Here is an 18,405-nt window from a genome sequence, read left to right as displayed (position 1 = left end):
GAAAGACAAAGGAGACATTTGTTTTTGTTATCTTTTTGCCATGGGAACATGAAAACTTTTCCATGGCCTGCTTCTGGTCTTGCACAAAACATGTACCTTTGTAGTCAGCAGTGTGTCAGGAGATCCCGTTACCTGTTACATTGGGAGTTCAGGGCTGTGACCAGCACAATTGCTGTACTCTGATAAAAGCTGTTCCCTCCTCTGACTAGTTTCATTGCAGCTGCTCTACTCAGCCCTGTGAGGATTGCTGGCTTTGCAGCTTGGGCTGCCCCAGATTAGCTGGAGGTAAAACCATGTTTTCCTGTACAAGCCCAAGAAGTTTATTTGCTGTATTTTGTGGTACACAATGTGACGCATCAAAGGTAAATGTTCTGTGTGGTACCTGGGAGATCATTTGAGCACATTAAGGTTTTCTGTGCTCTAGAAAATAATCAAAGAGATGTGACTGCTCTTTTATTAAGTGGGGAAAAGTGCCACAGCTACATGCTGACACATCTTTTCTTCACATATGCACTATGCCTCACATGGGCACAGTATTTAGGAACTGAGCTCCAGATCTTTAATCAGATGTTCCCAGGCTATATCTTTTCCCAGCCCTTTCCTCAACCCACCTCATTTCCAGCTTTTCACAACTTGGACATAGTTTAATTCTGATTCAGAAATCTCAGAAAGTCTGGCATTTATGGAGATGAAATAAGAGTTCAACAGGGAGCTCAGTGAACATTCCTACAAGCAGGACCGCTTGCAGAGGTGAGAGACAAAGGCTTTTCTGTCATAGTGCATGGAGGGATACTAGCAGGGAGTAGAGGAAGGCTAATGATTGTCAGTCCCCATCTTCCATGCATCTGCTAGGAGCTGGGCAAGGGCTTTATCTTATCAACATCATCAGAGGATGTATGTGTGCTGCAAGAAATGTGAATATTAGACCAGAATTTAAAATTAAAGCAAATCAAAAACTGAATATGATTTAATGGTGACAATAACCAAAAAATGCTACTTCCTTTAAGGGATTGCAACAAGAGGAAAGTTTGTGAGAGAGCAGACAGTGCCCATCCCTCTAGCAGTGCACATCCTCTGATTCTCAGTGTTGCTTATAAAGGGAGGACCAAATGCGAGAAGATGAACATGGCCTTAGGAAATACAATCCATAATCCAGTGCTTCATTAGAGCAGGTTTATTAGGAATGCTGTGTTTATTCTGTCAGCTGAGATTTTTTTTTAAAAGGAAAGCTAAGTAACTGTCTATTAGTTGTCATTTGCTTCATTTTGTCTTGTAAGACAGAGATGGGCAAAAGTGACTTCTACTGATTGTTTGAATTTGTATGGAAGGTAGATGTGATTTAATTTACCTTTTTGGGGAAACTCCCCTGGTTAAAAGCATTTCAGCAACCTGCTCTCAGTGGTGTTCCTGTGGGTTACAGTCTGTATAGCTGGACATATAGGTCAGATAGTGAAATTCACTTGCACTCTTGGAGGGCTATAATGCCCCATTTTTCCATTTACTACAATAGCAGAAAATTCTGTGATCATTGTCCTGTGGAGAAGTGATAATTAGATAAAGAGAAACATGATAATATGCTGTAGTATAAAGGGGTTTTAAATGAGTACAGATGTATTGCTCCTAACCACTGAACCTGTACTTTATGAAAATCATCACACACTTGATACAAGGAGTACTTCTCTCATCTCATGCCATCTGTGCATCTGGCAGAATATTACTGGAAACTCATTTGTACATTCACTGGAGAGTGTGTCCTTCCCATTAAGAAAAAAAAAAAAAAAGTGATTTTTAGATCATATCTTACAGTGAAAGATACTAGATTTCAAGCAGACCACTGTTGAGATGACTCAGTTTTTTCCATTTAATTTCTAGGGCTAGAGTCTTGTTGCCAAAATGTAGATGCCAAAATGCCAATACACCAACAAGATGGTGTTGTTCACAATATTTTCAACTTCAGGGAAGATTTAAACAAAACTTCTGTCCTAAAGTTAGATTTAAATTCCAGACTCGGAAATTTTTACACTGGAGCATGGAGACAACAGCAGTCTATCCTCACCATGTTTTTATATTCTTTTCCTGCTGGGCTGGATAAAGTTTTGGCTTGTCCTTGCATACTACTGCTGTTCCTGTATGAGTGAATGTAGCTCTGCAGGGGTATACCAAGCTCAGTAACATGTCGGTGTACAGTCCTTTAACTCATGCAGCTACTTCCTTTTTCTGCATGGAATTTTGTACAAATAATACAAAAACTTGAGTATATTTCAAAATAGTCACTTTCTCAGTATCTCTTCCAGGGTACCATGTAAATTAAAAGTAGACTCTTGTGATAGGCCAAAGAATCAAAAGAAATGCCTGCTCAAGAGAAGACAGGTTATCTTCATATTGGGGAATACCAATTTTAATCATCTTCATAATTGTATTCCTGCAGTTGGAACCTGAGCTCCTTCACTGACTTTCATTTAGGATGGAGCATTCTCTGTTTAAATGTTTGAGTTTCTGGATGGAAGGAACCTTCACCTCTCTGCAAACATGTTTGGAAAACGTCTGATACTTTGCAGCAGATGCTTAGTACCTTTCCAAGATACATTCATCGTCAATTAGTAAAAGTAGAAATAACTATCCCATAACCATTGCAGAGGTGTGATATTAGAAGTCTCCAGGATTTCTCTCTCTCTGTGCTGATATGAAACGTGGGCAGACATTGTCTCAATCTCCCTAGCAGCATTCATTGGAACTCCTGCACTCTTGCTTGTCTCAGCTATATCAAATTTTGCAGCACATGGGGCATTACATGGGCTGGTGGATTCTGTGCATCACCCCTTTCACCTCTGTGGGCAATGTTTGACTCTGAGGGTGCTGCTGGGTGGCTGCAGTTGGTGAAGTGAAGGGAGGAAAATGCTGTCCTGCCTTCCCTCCTTCTGTGTATCCATTCTTTCCTCCAGAGCAGCCATGGGCACCTTGGTTTGACTCCCTCCTCTCTGCCCTTTTGAAGGAACCTGAAGAGATAGTGACCTTTCAGCTTTTCTTGATGTAAAGTAGGGAAGGTGGGAGGGAGTAGAGAGAAGGGGGTGAGGATGAATGTGGCAGAGGACAACAGTAAAGTGTATATTTAAGCTTTAACTAATACTGAAAATGTTAGTGCTTTAATTTGTTAATGACAGGATGTCGTGAACTCTTTAAACAGTAGGTTTGCTTAGGTAGATTTCATTACTGAGGGGATACTTAAATTCTAATGAAATCCTGTGAGGGAAGAAAGGAAAGAAAAGCTGGTTTAGGGTATTGTGTGTGGGGGGTTTTTTTTGTTTGGTTACATTTTTTGGTGTTACTTGTTTTTTGGTGTTCTTTTTAATTGAAAAGGTATTTTAGTGTGAGAGAGAACAATTGCTTCCTAGGAAAGATCTTCCCTTTTTGCATTTCCTAGCTCTCTGAACCTTAAAAGGTAAAGGGCAAAACCAATGTAATCCACTAGAATCTAAGGAACAATCATATTTCAAACAACCATAAATTTGTTCAGGTTTTTTCCTTCCTTCCAATCAAATCTCAATATGGCAAATGAGCAAAATGCCCTAGGTGCCCCACAATTCCTTGACTTACAGTTTGTGTTACATTCTGGCTAGATTGCTGTTAAAAGGTTTGTGCAGTCTTCTAATTTATGGTTAGCAAGTCTCTATTACCTTTGCAATCCCAGCTTGTGCAGTTACTATTCCTCTGTAGGTTCAACTGGCAACTATAAGTAATTTCTCATAAGTTTACTGATAATAAGAAACATATCTTAAAGAATGAGAGAGAGCTTATTATAATAATTGTCTGCAGATGTGAAATGAAAAGCATTACATAAATATATATCTGTAACACTCTATTAAACCAGAATCTCCCAGTGAGGGATCCATGGTGATAAATAAGCCCATACATTTCACAGCTCAGAAATTAGTTTCTTAGACTTCCATCATTCAAGGAAATCACATTCCAATCACTGCTCAACTGACATGAGTTTTCATACTTACAGTAATCTCTTGTATTGACATTATATCAAAAATAATTCCCTGAAGAATAAGGCTAATTTTCTAACCCAGTCAACCCTCACTTTGAAGTCTGCATTGGGATGGTGATGGAAAAGTTTTGCAAAGGTTGAAGTACTGAGTCTTAAAGCATCCTTTATTCTTCCAGTGTAATGATGGTAAATCTACCCTCTCTCATTTCAATGTTTTGAATAAGTCCCTAAAGCAGAAATCCGCAGTTTCATGTTGCTGTGCTTGACTCTTTCAGTGCCTTTCCCTTCTAGATTTTGTGCAACTACCATTAGTTCTACATGACATCCTATTTCAAGCTTTTGATTGATCTTACAGAAGTGAAACTGTTAGCAAGGTCTTTCAATCACAGAAGTAACAGGCTCTTGCTGAAGTTGCTTAATGAATTACAACCAATGTTTGAAGAGGGAAGGTATGCGTGCTTGGGAAGTCCCTGCAATACTGAAAAGCAGGGAATACGCCCTTTTGAGATCAGGACAGTGATGGCTGTACCCTTTTTCCACTTGAGAGGGTTCTGCAGCCCCTTCCTGGCTCTCCTGTAGGTGCTAAATCCTCACCTTCTCCTGCTGTGCTCAGCCCAGCCCTGCCTGGCTGTGTCTGAGCTGGCCCTGGCAGTGTGGAAACGTCTGCAGGGGCTGCACTGCTGGGCTGTCCTCACTGCCTACACTGGAGGGGTGGATCAGAAGAGGTGTTGTGGCCTTTGTGATGATTTTCTTTGTCTCTGCTGGACTGTTCCATTCTGCTCTAAATTCTCCACCAAATATTCAGTTGTTTGGGTTTATGACTTTGCTCTAGCAGCGTCCCACCATTCACTGAGTGGCAGTGTCTTCAGATGTAATAGAGAAACAAATAATGTGGCCTTATAAATCATCACCTCTAAATATTGAGTTCAGTTTTTAGAAAGTGTAATGACACCGTGAGCTCACTCTGTGTGTTTAAAGTTACTCTCTTTTCCCTTTTCAAGATGGAAATTGTCATTATCTTCATAACTGGCCTACCCCTCTCCATATTGCCTCTTACCTGCTTTCACAATGGCTTCTAAGTGCCCATAATTAAAGGCTGCTGTTGTGGATTGCACTAGGGCTCAAGGAGGAGTATAACAAGTGCCACTGATACATTGGAGTGGGCAATACTAGTGGACATTGTGTTGCTTTGATTCACTGAACTTCTCACATTACTACATTAACCCTTCCACCTCTGTGTGAGGCTGTGTCTAACCTGGTACTGTAATTCCAATGAGGGAAACAGAGGAACTCAAACAGAAGAACCACCATACTAACTTTAGGAATAAATAAATAAAATTTAGATTGCTCCACATCATTGGGAGGTCAAAAGGTGCCTGGTGTCACTCTCTTGTGAAGTTTATGACTCTCAAGATTTGGAGACATGCAGATAGATACTCAGGGAGAAATTGACTTCTGTACTGTAATGCTCTCTGAAGCACCCTGAAACCTTAAGCTCTACCAATACAAACAATAATTTTTGTGAAATCTCACTTAAATGCAGACTAGAGTAAGTCAATATGGATAGCAGTATGGGTTGTGTTATTTGCTTGGTGTTTCTGTGATTTCACTGAAGAGCACATTGGCTGTGCAAACCCAAAAGATGCTTCAGCTTCACTAAGAAATGGATTCCTAGTTGGGTGGGGAAATGTTAACTCTCATGACTTCCAGTTCAAGCAATAAGGTGAAAAGCAAAAGACTGCCAAGCTGAATGAATTAAGTCACTCATAGTAAGATGCTGAAGACACTTCCTTGCCAGCTTCTGTCAACAGCTGTTTTACTGGCTGTAACTGAGATTTTGCCATAGAGAATCTATACACTAGCTCTTATTTCCATATTTTGTACATATGTCTGTAAGAGGGGAATCTAAAATTGAAAGATCTGTGAATGATTCATGAAAATACCCAATATTTAAATGAGCAACAACAGCAAATTAGGGAACTCCAGGACTATCTTCAAATACACAAAACAACAGCAGTGTCTGGGCAATGGCACTGGGGACAATCGTACTTCAGATGAACACGCTTTTTGGACCACTAGGGGAGAATAAACAAGCCCACAACATGAACATGCTTTACAAAGAACCTGAAAGTGTAGGAAAGAGCCAGTCTCATAATTCTGCTTTTGGGGGCTTGAATTGCCTAATCAGATTACAAAGTGGTAAACTTAGTATTTCTTTTCACTTACACTGACCATTAAACATTGGGATAATTGTGTGGGCTCCAGAGCTGTGTAAAGACAACAATTCTCTAGTGCCCTTTGCAGGGGATAAAGTATTAGTGTATCTATCCCTGGCTGTGGAGGTTCCCAGAAGGATTAGTGTAGCTTTTAAAGAGAATATGTATCACTTGCAGTAAGATTCAGAATCCTTGTGTGCAGCCTGAAATAATTTTATGGGGAGTAAAACTTTAATGCACTTAACTACATAAGATGATATGCAAACTGACCACTCTGATTCTGCTTTAGTCTAGTCAAAATCAATTTGCAAAATGATGCTTGAAGCTAGTTTGAATGAATGATGTGATCTCCAGTACTTGAAAAGTATTACTGAACCTGTATGAACCTACCTGATCATGACCTGTGCTATATTCTTCAAAGGCATTATTTTACTTGCATAGGCCTCTGTAGGCTGGTATCCCTGTATGTTATATACCTCAGACTTTAAAGTCTATACAGAAAAAGGACTGGGGAATAAATGCTCTAAACACAGTCAAAACTCCCTCTAAATCCATCCTCACCTTCCTTACCTGAAAGCACAATGGTCAGTGATAGCTGTACCTGCTCTTCCTTTTCTTCTTGACTAGCCTGTGTTGCCCAAGCCCAGTGCTTGCTGTAGAGGCTGACAAGGGGAGCAGGGGCAGAGCTGTCCTGGAGCAGCTGTCTTGTGCATGGGCCCCCTACCACTGGCTGCAGAGGTTCCTGGCAGGCACCTTCCCTGCCCTGCTGGCCTGGGAGCCATCTTTCAGTGGCCATCTCCACTGAAACCCCCCGAGATGATCTGTTGTTTCGGGTTGTGCAGATGCTGGCAGATGTTTGTTGTCACAGCAGGGTAACAGTAAATCTTGGCCTTATGTTTCCAATTGCTCTGAGCCATGGGACAGAAACTGATGGGGACCCAGTTCTAGCCCTTTAGGCTTTGTAGTAACTCTGACACTTGTGTAGGAGCAAGTCCACCAAATACAATTATTCTGAGAATGAGATATTTTTAGATGTAGAGAAAAGAAGTAACAGTGAGGAGGAAAAGTGTGAAAGAAGAACAAGGGAGATAAGACTAAGGCAGTGACTGACCTAAGAATGTACATAGTCCAGCTGTGTTTTTTGGTAAGATCAGTAAATTCCAAGTAAAGGCATTTCAGACCTTGTTACAATCCTAGTCCCAAGTCATGTGTTACCTTCTCCTCCCTCCAAAAGAACAAGAATTGCATATAATCCAGAATAGTGTAAGGAAGCTTTTCTTGCTCAAAGTTAGGGCATTGTTAATAGTAAGTTGCAGAACTTAATTGGCAGATCCCACTAATGTAGCAGTTCCAGTACTTCTGATGGCTATAATTTAAAGGCTGGTATACTGTGCCTGTTGTAGTCAACAGTTGCAAAATGGATGGACTTCACAGACTGGATGCTGTTCTCAGACTATATTGATTGTTGGAATGAAGAGCAGAGAAGAAAATATTAAATGTTCACAGTCAAGAGAAGCACAACAGGCTTCTGTAATAGTCTTTCAGTAACTGTGATTTTAAAGTCAGATAAACATGTAGCCCCTGCAGGCACAGAATCACTCCTAAATCATGGTTATCTTAAAAATTATTTAAATGGTGTTATGGAGGTTCTCATTGAAAGTCACAAGGATTTCCAGAACTAGCATTGCTCCTCTGAACAGAGAAAGGGCACAGAAACAACACTGCCAAATATGAAAATATTCATTCTGGAGAATGAATGAATGAATCCAGGATTGATCTGTCTTATTTTTCTTTTGCCCTGTGGATGGCCAAAGTTACAGGCTAGCTTGCAACACTTTGTTCCTAGTGTTGTCAGTTATATCCTTGGTGATTTCTGGTCTTGTGCATAGTAATTTTTTTGATCAAATATAAGCTGCCAAACTAATGAGTTGGTACAAAAGAAAGGGAGATAGATCATCTTTCTGGAGGTTTTTTGTTGGTTCTTCACAGCTTGTGATAGGAAAAAACCAAGGGTTTGAATTTAAAACTCTCTATAAAAATGAGGAAGGAGAGATAATCTCACAGTGGCAGTTCTTAATGATACCCTTAATGATACCCATGATAATGATTCAGGATTTTGGAAACCTTCAAAATCAGTGTTATGTTTTCCCATCACATAACCCATTTTGAGCAACTGAGAATTAAAATATACAGATAAATAAATTATCCTGTCTAGGAAATGAAATAAAGAAAGACTGGAAAACATCTCTGGGTCATACTCTTGTAGATGTGTTCATGCTGCTCAGCTCCTTCCCAGACAGGCTGTGTGTTACATGTGGGAAGGGAAACAGCAGCTGTTCTCCTGACCCTGTAGACAAGCACAAGGTTAGCTGACATGAGAGCAGGAAAAAGCAGGGTTTCCTAATGGAGTAATGGCATAATGGTATCTTGCTTTGATCAGGAAGGTGTGCTAGGCATTCCTGGCCCTGGGAGCATTGAGTGCCAAATGTTGTTAGATGCTAAGTGAATACTCTGTGTGACATCTGGGACAGGGGCTTTAGGAAAGGGGACACTGAGCTGGTGTAAGCTGCTACCATGGTGTTGCTGAAGTCTTGGGGCAGGTAAAGTTTACGCTGGCTGATGATCTGCCCGGGTTCATTATGGTGGAGGGCATGTCTAGGATTTCATTTTCTATGGTACTTTCACCATACCCGTCTCCTTTTCCCCTTAAGAGTCCGTCAAAACAAAGCCCATTTTAAAAGAAATGAATGTAGAAAATGTGAAACATAAGGATCTTTTACAAAGTGTCTTTTACAGTGCTGGGTACATAAAACAGGGCAGTGGAAGATAAGCCATTGTGTATGTTGAGGAAGCCTAAGAATAAAGATTATAGGCAAACAGTCTACCTTTCTTTACAAGGCCTTGATTTACATCCCTGAAATCTCAAATTTAGCTATTACAATGAAGTCCTGTTGCACACAGGGCTGCCTTTTTATCACCACTTAAAATCTAATTAATCCGTATTGAAGCACAAAGATTTCTGTTGTGTTTTAGGGTGAGGGGTCATAGAGCCCTCTTTGTTCATCCTCAAGCTTGTAATCATCAGGCATTGGGATATAATTTTACCAAGCAAATTGGAAGGTAACAGATCAAATCCTTATCGGAAAGCCTAACTCATGGTTTACTGAAGTCCTTCGTCCTTTATGTGAAACTTTATATTCATGAAGAACAAAAACGTGTTTCAGAGCTTGCAAAGGGTTAATAGCAAGGGCTTATATTTGGGGCAGCAGAGACCTAAAATCATCACAGCTTCCACCATCACTCAAGGTAGCAGTTGGTACAGAACTGCTGGGGAGACCTTTCTCCGCAAGCTTTCAGGACTCTCCTCTTACAATGGCCTTAGTCTATCAACCAGTGATGCAATTAAGTGGCATATTGGTCTCTCTGTTGGGATGGGTCCTGTCCTGTCTCACCACCTATCTACCCCAGTGGAAAAACCTTAACTTGGAACTAAATGAACTGGAGATCTGGACCATGGGACTCTGGCAAGCTTGTGTTGTCCAGGAAGAAGGCGGAATGCAGTGCAAGGACTTCGATTCTTTCCTAGCTTTGCCTCCAGAGCTCAGGATTTCTAGGATTTTGATGGTCTTTTCCAATGGATCAGGGCTTTTGGGCCTTTTGCTCTCAGGATTTGGGTTGGACTGTTTGAAAATTGGTGAAAGACAACAGGAACAAAAGAAACGGTTGTTGCTGTTTGGAGGAATGCTCTTCTGGATATCGGGGATTACAGCTATTGTCCCAGTTTCCTGGGTTGCCCATGCCACAGTCCAGGAATTTTGGGATGAGAATATACCAGATATTGTTCCCAGGTGGGATTTCGGGGAAGCATTGTTTGTTGGCTGGCTTGCTGGATTTTGTCTTATATTAGGAGGATCCCTACTTAATTGCACAATCTGTTCTACTGAAGTCCATCCATCTTCAGTCCATTATGCAGTAGCAGAACAGCAGGATCAGTGTCAATGCTTGGAAACTGAAACAAGGCCTTAAAATGGGAAGTTTTAAGCAGTACAGCAATACTGCCCTATCTTTTCCAAACCCTAGTGCAAGCCAGAAGCTTGTTCCGGTAGTAATTCAAAGGATTCTTTGTTATGCAGCTGATTTTCTAAATTTATATCTGTTTTCTCCATAAACTGGTATTGGAAGGTGGTACGTTTTCTCACCTGTGGAACTGCTTAAAACTGTTTCGCAGCAAAATGCTGAGGTGTTCACAGACTGCATGCAAAAGGTGCTTTTGCTTTCTTAACTGCAGTGTAAAATCCTGAAAATGAATATGCATGTTCTCTTACAGCTTGGATTTTAACCAAAATGTGCTTTCTTTTTTATGTAACCAGTGAAATAAGCCACAAAGTTTTACTCCCTGTTGCAATTTTCCACTTGACTGATGCAGTGACATATGAACTTAGAGGAAATATCTGATCCTAAACAGTCTGAATACCTGCATTGCATAAAATGGTTTTTCTGTGTATTTGGAAATAGTAGGTTTCTGAAATTGTAGCAAACTTTGCAACTGTCTTTTTGTGCATGGGGTGTGATGGTGTGGGTGCTTAGACCCAGCAAGCTGTGTTCTTCCAGTCTGCCACATTAAACTGCCCATACAAGTTATTCTAAGTGTTTCTGGCACCTGCATACTTTATGCACCAAAAATAGGCTGAGAAATGCTGCTTTAAAAACCAGTGTAGCTATCTTCCTCTGACACAGGTCTTGAGTCATTATGCATCCTGTCTGAGGTCCCTTAAGTTCCATTCACTCATGTTTGGAACATGTTGCTGTATATTTGACATTAAACATATAGCATTTAACCAGCCACAAAGCAGACAGTATCATTTGCTCTAAGTGAAAGTGCATCAATGTGATGATAAGAACTTAAAAACAAGATGATAAGAACTTAAAAACAAACTGAGATGCCAAAATCAGCAAAATTGCTGTAATGCTTTAGCTGATTGATGAAAAACCAAGTATATGCTTTTCTTAAAAAAAATCAAACAAAAAACTAATGAAAAGTGAGCCCAACTGTGGCCACACCATTCTCCTACTGCTTTACCACACCATGTCCCAGTCCCCCAAACACTGCATGTGGAACCAGGCAAAGCAGGAGGGAGGGGAGAAGTAGTTCATACTTCATAGAGCATTGTTTTAACTTGTGCTTATTTATGACAGAGTATGACAAAGAACTGAGCTGAACAGTGCCTGCAAAAGCCAATGGTTTTGGGCTTCTGTGATTGCAAAAAATGAACTTGGCAAGCAGGCACAGGCTACTGTTAGCTGGATTTCTGATATCTGTGCTAGGAAGGATTTTAACTGATACCTGTATCTACTTACCAGGCTGGAAAAATCTCAATTTAGACATAAACGCACGAGAGCTTTGGAGCATGGGACTCTGGCAAATGATGTAGGAACACAGTGTAGAGATTTTTATTCTTTCCTAGAATTCAAGATTTCCATGATTTTAGTAGCTACATAGAATGGACTAGGACTTCTGAGCCTTGTGATCTCCAGTCCTGGTTTGCACTGTCTAAAGATGGAGGATACAGTGCAGAAGATAAAAAAACCTGTTACTACTTGGAAGAATACTCCAGGTGAAGTCTGGAGACCCTGTCCCTAGTTTACACTGTAATCCAGGAGATTTGGAATAGTGGCATCCCAGAGATTCTGCCCAGATCAGAATTAGGGGATGCCCAGATAGGAATTTGTGGATTTATTCTAATTCTAGGGAGATCTCTACTCCTCTTCACAATCTGTTTATCACCTGACCATCACTTATGAGAGCAGTATCCAATGGCAGATGTACAAGATGCCCATCAACATCTGGAAACTGGAAATGGAAGACTTAAAAAAGGGCAGGGTAGGTTTTCTAACATCTTGCTTGCAGTACAGTAGGAGACAAAGACTTGCTGAACAGACAGGTTACTGTTTACAGGAGCGGGGGTGGGATTCTTTCTTACCGAGTAGTTCCTTTAATCACTACTTACTTCCACTTTTAATGACATGAATTGATGAGCTATGGCAATTTAAGCCACCACTGTATTTCTCCCAAGTCTGATAAATGGCAGATTTTGTTTTTGTGGTATGACTTGGAGGAGTGAGTATAAAATTTTTAATCTCTAGGCCTGAATGGAGACTTGACCATATTTTAAATGGCAGAACTCCTACTGGGGCTGCTTTATGTATTTTCTACAAAAGAATATTAATTGAAGTCATAAAGAGTTTGTATCACCAGTTCACCATGCACTACACAAACCTAATGCAGTTCAAGCTTAAATGAAGTTTGCTGGGCCTGTATCATTTACAGGAAACTAAATATTCTCAGACATTATGTAATGTAATGCAAGATTCTCCATTGTGAGAGACAGAGAATATGACCACCTCTATCCCTGCCCAATCTCTCTCTCTAAGGAAAGCCAGTATTTTTGGGCAATAATGAGCTGCTGTCTGGAGGAGACTCAGCCATGTTCATTGCAGGTGCAGTTTTTCCTTCATGAATGTAAAGAACTAACTGAAGTATATGAATTAGTTTCCATATAACTTATCCTTACAGCTGTCAGTGATTGATGTGAACTTTCTATAAATTGCCACGATTTTACATTGACAAAGCTGTAGCAGCCATCTGTTTCTGCAAAGACAATATATAGAGAGAGAAGAGCAATAAAAGAACTAAATAAAACACTAGTCTGGAAAAGAGCTTTGTTAAAAAATGTATTTTCCAATCACTGAAACACATGAAAAGTGCAGAGACAAGTTAACCTATGTAATGTACTTGCATACTCTTACAGACAAAATTAGAACAGAAACACATTCAGAATATAACCTGATTAAATATTTAGTTCAGTCCTGAGCATTTGATATTTAATACAGTATAAACATAGCAATAGTAAAAAGAAAAATAATCTTAAAATTATTTGTGTTCTATTACAATTCTGCTAAACTTTGCTCATTTGGCTAAATATTCTTGTACCAGTAATATTTACTTTTTGATATGTTCAATGCACTGACATTGGTACCTGGAAATAGAACTAATTACATTCGTTATATCCTGCTGTGCAGGGTAAATTTCACTCCAAGAGTAATATTTATCACTTTACACCGATGGAACTTTATTTGTGTGTAATATTTTAGCTTATTCTATTGAGTGTTTCAAGTGTGCCACACTGAATTAGTAAAAAACCCCAAACTCCAAACCCAGAATTGTTAAAAGCTGCCTATAAAAATGTTCAACTTTACAAATCTGGAAAATGAAGAGCATGAATATGTCTGTCTCTCATTTTTAAAGGAGTTTTGTAAGCCAAAGCCAGAAATACTCAGGTTTTGACTTCACCATATGCTTACAAATCAGACAATAATACTTTTTTTTGGAAAATTATTCAACATTTGAGAAAAACCAGCTAACTGGGCAAGAATTTAGACACTTTTAAGTATTTTTCACAATAGCATCCTTAATGACAAATACTTATATGGCCAGAACTGAACTATATTAAACAGAACATAAATAAGACTGTAAATAAATAAAAAGAAAAATCATAAAGTAGACCTCTAAACATCATTCTACAAACACCTTATATAATCAAATTGAGAAGTTGAAACTTAAAAGTGTTTCACCTCTACATTAAATAATTCCAGATTTTTTTTAATTGACCTTTAAAACATGAATGTTATCTCAAACCAAAGACACAAAAAACAAATGGGGCATTCATAAAGGATGTTGAATCAGTCATCTTGCTCAAAATAGCATGTTTGGCTTTATATTTCAGTGAACTGATGTATTTGTGCATAAGAAAACCCTTGGGTGTTACACAGACCTGTCGTTACAGAATTGTCACTTTGAATCTAAGACAGCTGCTACCATATTGTGGTTATATTGTTTCCATTTGCTCAGCAAGTAATTATAACATTTCTGAAAGATGAAGTTCATGCAATGTGGCTTGTTGCTTGGGGAAGAAAACTGTAGCCAGTGAATGAAATACATCTGAGTGCAACATACTAAGTAGAAAATGAAATATTTCTGTTCTCTGCAATATCCACCTACTTACACAGTATCCACAGAAGATGACCCCAACTGCTTTACCGAGACAGGACTGCTTCAACACCTACATCCAATGTTCTGAACTTCTAACAGAAGGCATCCAAGTTGCCTTCTGATGAAGCAGCCTGCTAGGAAGGAGCACGCAAGACATTTGAAACAAGCTGTTCACATCTATTCATTAAACATGTGCACCCCCAACTGCATACATGGTCAATTCTATATTTTAAAAATTGTTATTTATTGTACCAAAATTTGTGCAGCCTTTTAGTAAGGACCTTTTTCAGAAAATAGTTTACCTTACCAACAGGACTTCTGTTATCTGAGTTAGCATGTGAGAGATTTTTTTCTGGTATAAATACTTTCATGCTGCGTCACAGATCTGCAAACCTAGCACACTCTTTCATTATTCCTAGCTGGCAATCAGACAGCCCCCTTGGACAAATGATTAACAGAGAAAAACTCTCTGTTTTAAGAGCACAGTGGGTATAACTATTCCAATTGCAATGGTGGTATTATGAATTTGATTCATCCTGTTCAGAAAGCAGCTGCCCCTTTTGGTAGTCTCAAAGTTAAGTTTTTAGGGTTACTTGTCTGCCTTGCCTTTCTCACTCTCCCGCAGATACAAGAAACCTTTTAGTGCAGGTTAAAGTACTGTACATTCACAAAACTAAACTCTGAACTCTGTATCTTCCTACAAAGTATTAAAAAAACAAAACCAGAAAAAAATTATTTTCAGAAACAAAATTACATCGTGGATGATGAATCTAATCAGCAGCTGTTGTGAGGCAGCCTGGATGTTTTGGAAAGGAGCTTACGCTTGTGGTTAACTTTAAACTATAAAAGTTACACTCTTGTACAAAAGTATTGCATGGCAGAACAGCCATTTTCACAGTCTGCTCACATGAAAATCGTGAAAAGATAAACAATTGTCTGTTGAACATAATTTTTCTCAACACAGTGCAGTTCAACAGGATATATGCTTAGTGTACTGCCTTTGTTCCTTTGTTCCATCTTTACAAAATAAAAACACAGATGCGATACACACAAACTGTACAAAATCAGCATCAGCATACCAAAATTAATCTACTTTGGTTTTCTGTTTGTTGGGTTTTTTTGCCATTTTTTTAAGCTTACAACAATTCAGTTCACTATATTTTACAAATAAACATATCAATAGTGAATGTAAAATAGAAGATCTTTGAAAGCACATCACTGGAACTACAAAGCTCATCTGAAAAGAGATGAACAAGTGGAAAAAACACTTAAATGAAACTGCATAATTATACATCATCAGCTGGAAGGGCTGGTATACTGATCTTTGCTCTTGTGAAGTATGCTATCTTCTCCCTGAAATTAGAAAAGAAAACAAGAGATTTTTTTTACCATTTGTGGCATGACTTCAATGTTATCTGCTGTAGAGTTGCTATGTAAGAGCATAATTCTTTAAAACGCAGGTTTGGAAAATACACAAAATTTATTTACAACAAATGTAGCATTCTGACACAATTACCTTCTTACGCAGATTTATGTAAAAAGCAGTTCCAGTTTTGAAAGAGAAAAAAATACCAGTATTTCATTAATATCTGCAATGATAAGACTGAAATGTAGTTCCAGTCACTGAATTTCCAATGATGATATTTTCAGTAGGGGGATAAGAAGGCAAAATAAATCATTTTATCCTGACGTGGGAAAAGGCCAAGCAGGGAATAGTCGTGTCTGGGCAAGACTCAGAGAAGCAGAATTGTCAACCCATTCTCCAGTTGCTTCCCCTGTGCTGTTACCTTTTCTGTCACCTATGAACTGAGACATTACTGAAGCATAACAAGTTTACACAGGATTGCCTAGCAGCAGACTAAAAAGCAGCAGAGAAGTATTGGGGGCTTAAAAATTAAAGCTCAGAAGAGTCATTCTTCTTGAGAGCTTTAAAAATTACTCTCTGTGATTAGTCTGAGGCCACAGTACTGTAACAAGTCCAACTAGCAGGGCATGCACAATTCAGCCTCCAGAGGTAAGTATTTATCCAGAAGACTAAACCATGTTTTTTGCTGGAGTTTCCATGAAAAACAGTAGCTCAGAGCAAAATCAACCTAAACTGGCTTTCTCTTCTTAGTTGTGTGGTGACTAGAAAATAAAGGAAAATAGAGCCTTTTGATATCCTTCTTGCAGGGGAATGGGTTTTAGGCACTATTACACATTCCTGTAGATTTAGGCAGCAGTCTGTGATGATGCTTAAATGACCAGCACTGACCAAAACCCTTTCTCAAGATATGCACAAAAAGTGAAATCTTCAGGATGCTTTGAATTTCAAGCTGAAGATAAATTACTCAGCTGTAATACATCTTAGCTGAGGAACCCCTTTCCTTTCTCTCTTGCTTTGGTTCTGCATCACTTACAGCTATGGTTTGCAATACATGCTGCCTCACAGGTCCCTACTTGCTTTTGGATTTCTCCAACAGCTCACAAAATAAGGTTAAAAAAAGGGAAAGAAGTCTCAGCAGCTGACTTAAATTTCCTATAAAGGAATCCAAAATTCAAACTCGAAAAATGTGTGGTAACTAACAAAACAAACCAAATTAACTTGCAGTACTGTTTCTATGTGCAAGAGCAAGCATTGAAACATTGCATTTTTCAATCAATAGATGTATATTTCTTTTTATATTTAAGTGTGGCCTCCAGGCTGCAAGTCCTACCACTTACTGGCCGGTCTTTTAGGAATTTAGACCAGTGAGGATTAAGGTTTAAGATAAATAGTACTCATTCTGTCTTATGCTAAGCAAGAACACTTCATTAATTGCTTCAAGTAATTGGTTGCTTCACAACCAAAAAGAGAAGGGAAACAAAACAGAGGAGGGATTCAAGATCTTTCTTAAATACTAAGTCTTGAGCAAGGCACAAGTAGTGGTTAATAAGTTTCCTGATCAGCTGTATCCTGTCCTACTTCTCATTGAGTGGCCATTTGTTTCAGGCCCTTGCCATCACTGGAAGAACTCCCATGATTTAAAAGCCCACAGTCAACCTGATGGGGGTGAGGTGAGCTACAGCAAGAGCCACACACGTGGCTGCCTATAGCAGATGTCACACAGTGTGTGACACTCCGTGCCTGCCTACAGCAGATGTCACACAGGGTATGACACTCCACTCAGCTTCCTTGCCACCTCTGAACTGCCACATGAGCAGGTCACCGAAGCCTGGCCCTCTGAAACTCCAACTTAGAACCATGTTAGAAATCTGTGATGTTTCTGGCAAGTCAAAGCCATGTGGACTTTTTACTAATACTACAGAGCATGTCTGGTTATACCTAGAAACAGTTCATGTTACTTCACTACATTAAAAAAGGCATGAAAAGCAGAACAGGCCATACCTGAATGACTGCACCTGCAGTGGCACTTTCTGGCTCTGCTCCCGTAGCCGGCACACATCCTTAGAAGCCTTCCTCATCAATTTCTCAGCACTTAAACCTTGTTTCTGCTCTTCTTTTGACTGTTCAGCCTGTATCAAGAAAAACAACTGTATTTTGCTGATAATGAACAACTATTCATTTCAAAGAAATGAGAGATGCTTCTGTGTTGAGCAAAACACTTGGCAGTGTCATGTTTACTGTTAATGCTATTAAAGGTCTTTTCCAGCCTAAATGAATCTATAATAATCTCTATATAAAAGGTCAGCAAGATAAAAGACTGACATCACAAGCCTAAACCATGGCTGTGAAATAAACCAATGGGGCTTTTCCTAAAAAAATAAATAGAGCAAGTTCTGTGCCATCACAGGTGGCTACTAGGTTTTGTAAATTCTGATATTTCTTAGAGCTGTAGTTAGATGATACCTAATATTGTATGAGCACAAGTTATCTATCCAAGCATCTTTTTAGAACTGAAAGCCACTGATTCTCTTCCCATATAAAATACTTCTATTTCCTGAAAAAAGCTCTCAGGAAAGTTGCCTATACCTACTCTAAAGTGACGGACAGAAAAAATAGGGAAGGCGTGCTCTCAAAACACATTTTCAGGTTTTGTTGACCATGTTAGCAAGGAACATGAACTTTTATGACTTTAGTCATGACATAGTACCGATTTTGCATGAGACTCACTTCTTTCATTTGCATTGTAGAGATGTAAAAGCCAAGGCAAGTGAACAGAACACCA

At 39.2% G+C, this 18,405-nt stretch overlaps 3 protein-coding genes and 1 pseudogene across 6 annotated transcripts in view; 3 read left to right on the top strand and 1 right to left on the bottom strand.

Annotated features, from left to right (window-relative positions):
* Window positions 1-18,405, top strand: part of DCTD (dCMP deaminase) — a 211,024-nt gene that overhangs the window by 43,829 nt on the left and 148,790 nt on the right. The window lies entirely within an intron of this gene.
* On the top strand, window positions 9,580-10,233 carry LOC129120900 (claudin-22-like). Its single transcript, XM_054633720.2, has one exon. It carries the CDS (start codon window positions 9,580-9,582, stop codon window positions 10,231-10,233), a length of 654 nt encoding a protein of 217 aa, XP_054489695.1.
* On the top strand, window positions 11,475-12,123 carry LOC129120978 (claudin-22-like; annotated as a pseudogene).
* The window catches only part of WWC2 (WW and C2 domain containing 2), a 95,399-nt gene continuing 89,920 nt past the window's right edge, over window positions 12,927-18,405 (bottom strand). For all 3 annotated transcript variants that reach the window (XM_077177391.1, XM_077177392.1, XM_077177393.1), the window contains 2 exons: window positions 17,625-17,752; window positions 12,927-15,610 (listed from right to left, as the gene is read on the bottom strand). In XM_077177391.1, the coding sequence (XP_077033506.1) occupies window positions 15,544-15,610; window positions 17,625-17,752 (195 nt within the window). In that variant the 3' untranslated portion in view covers window positions 12,927-15,543. The remainder of the gene's footprint in view (window positions 15,611-17,624; window positions 17,753-18,405) is intronic.

The sequence above is a fragment of the Agelaius phoeniceus genome, chromosome 4 (assembly GCF_051311805.1).
Source record: "Agelaius phoeniceus isolate bAgePho1 chromosome 4, bAgePho1.hap1, whole genome shotgun sequence".
In the NCBI taxonomy this organism is placed as follows: domain Eukaryota; kingdom Metazoa; phylum Chordata; class Aves; order Passeriformes; family Icteridae; genus Agelaius; species Agelaius phoeniceus.
Note: the sequence above shows the minus strand (reverse complement) of the source record. Positions and strands in the feature narration are given on the sequence as shown.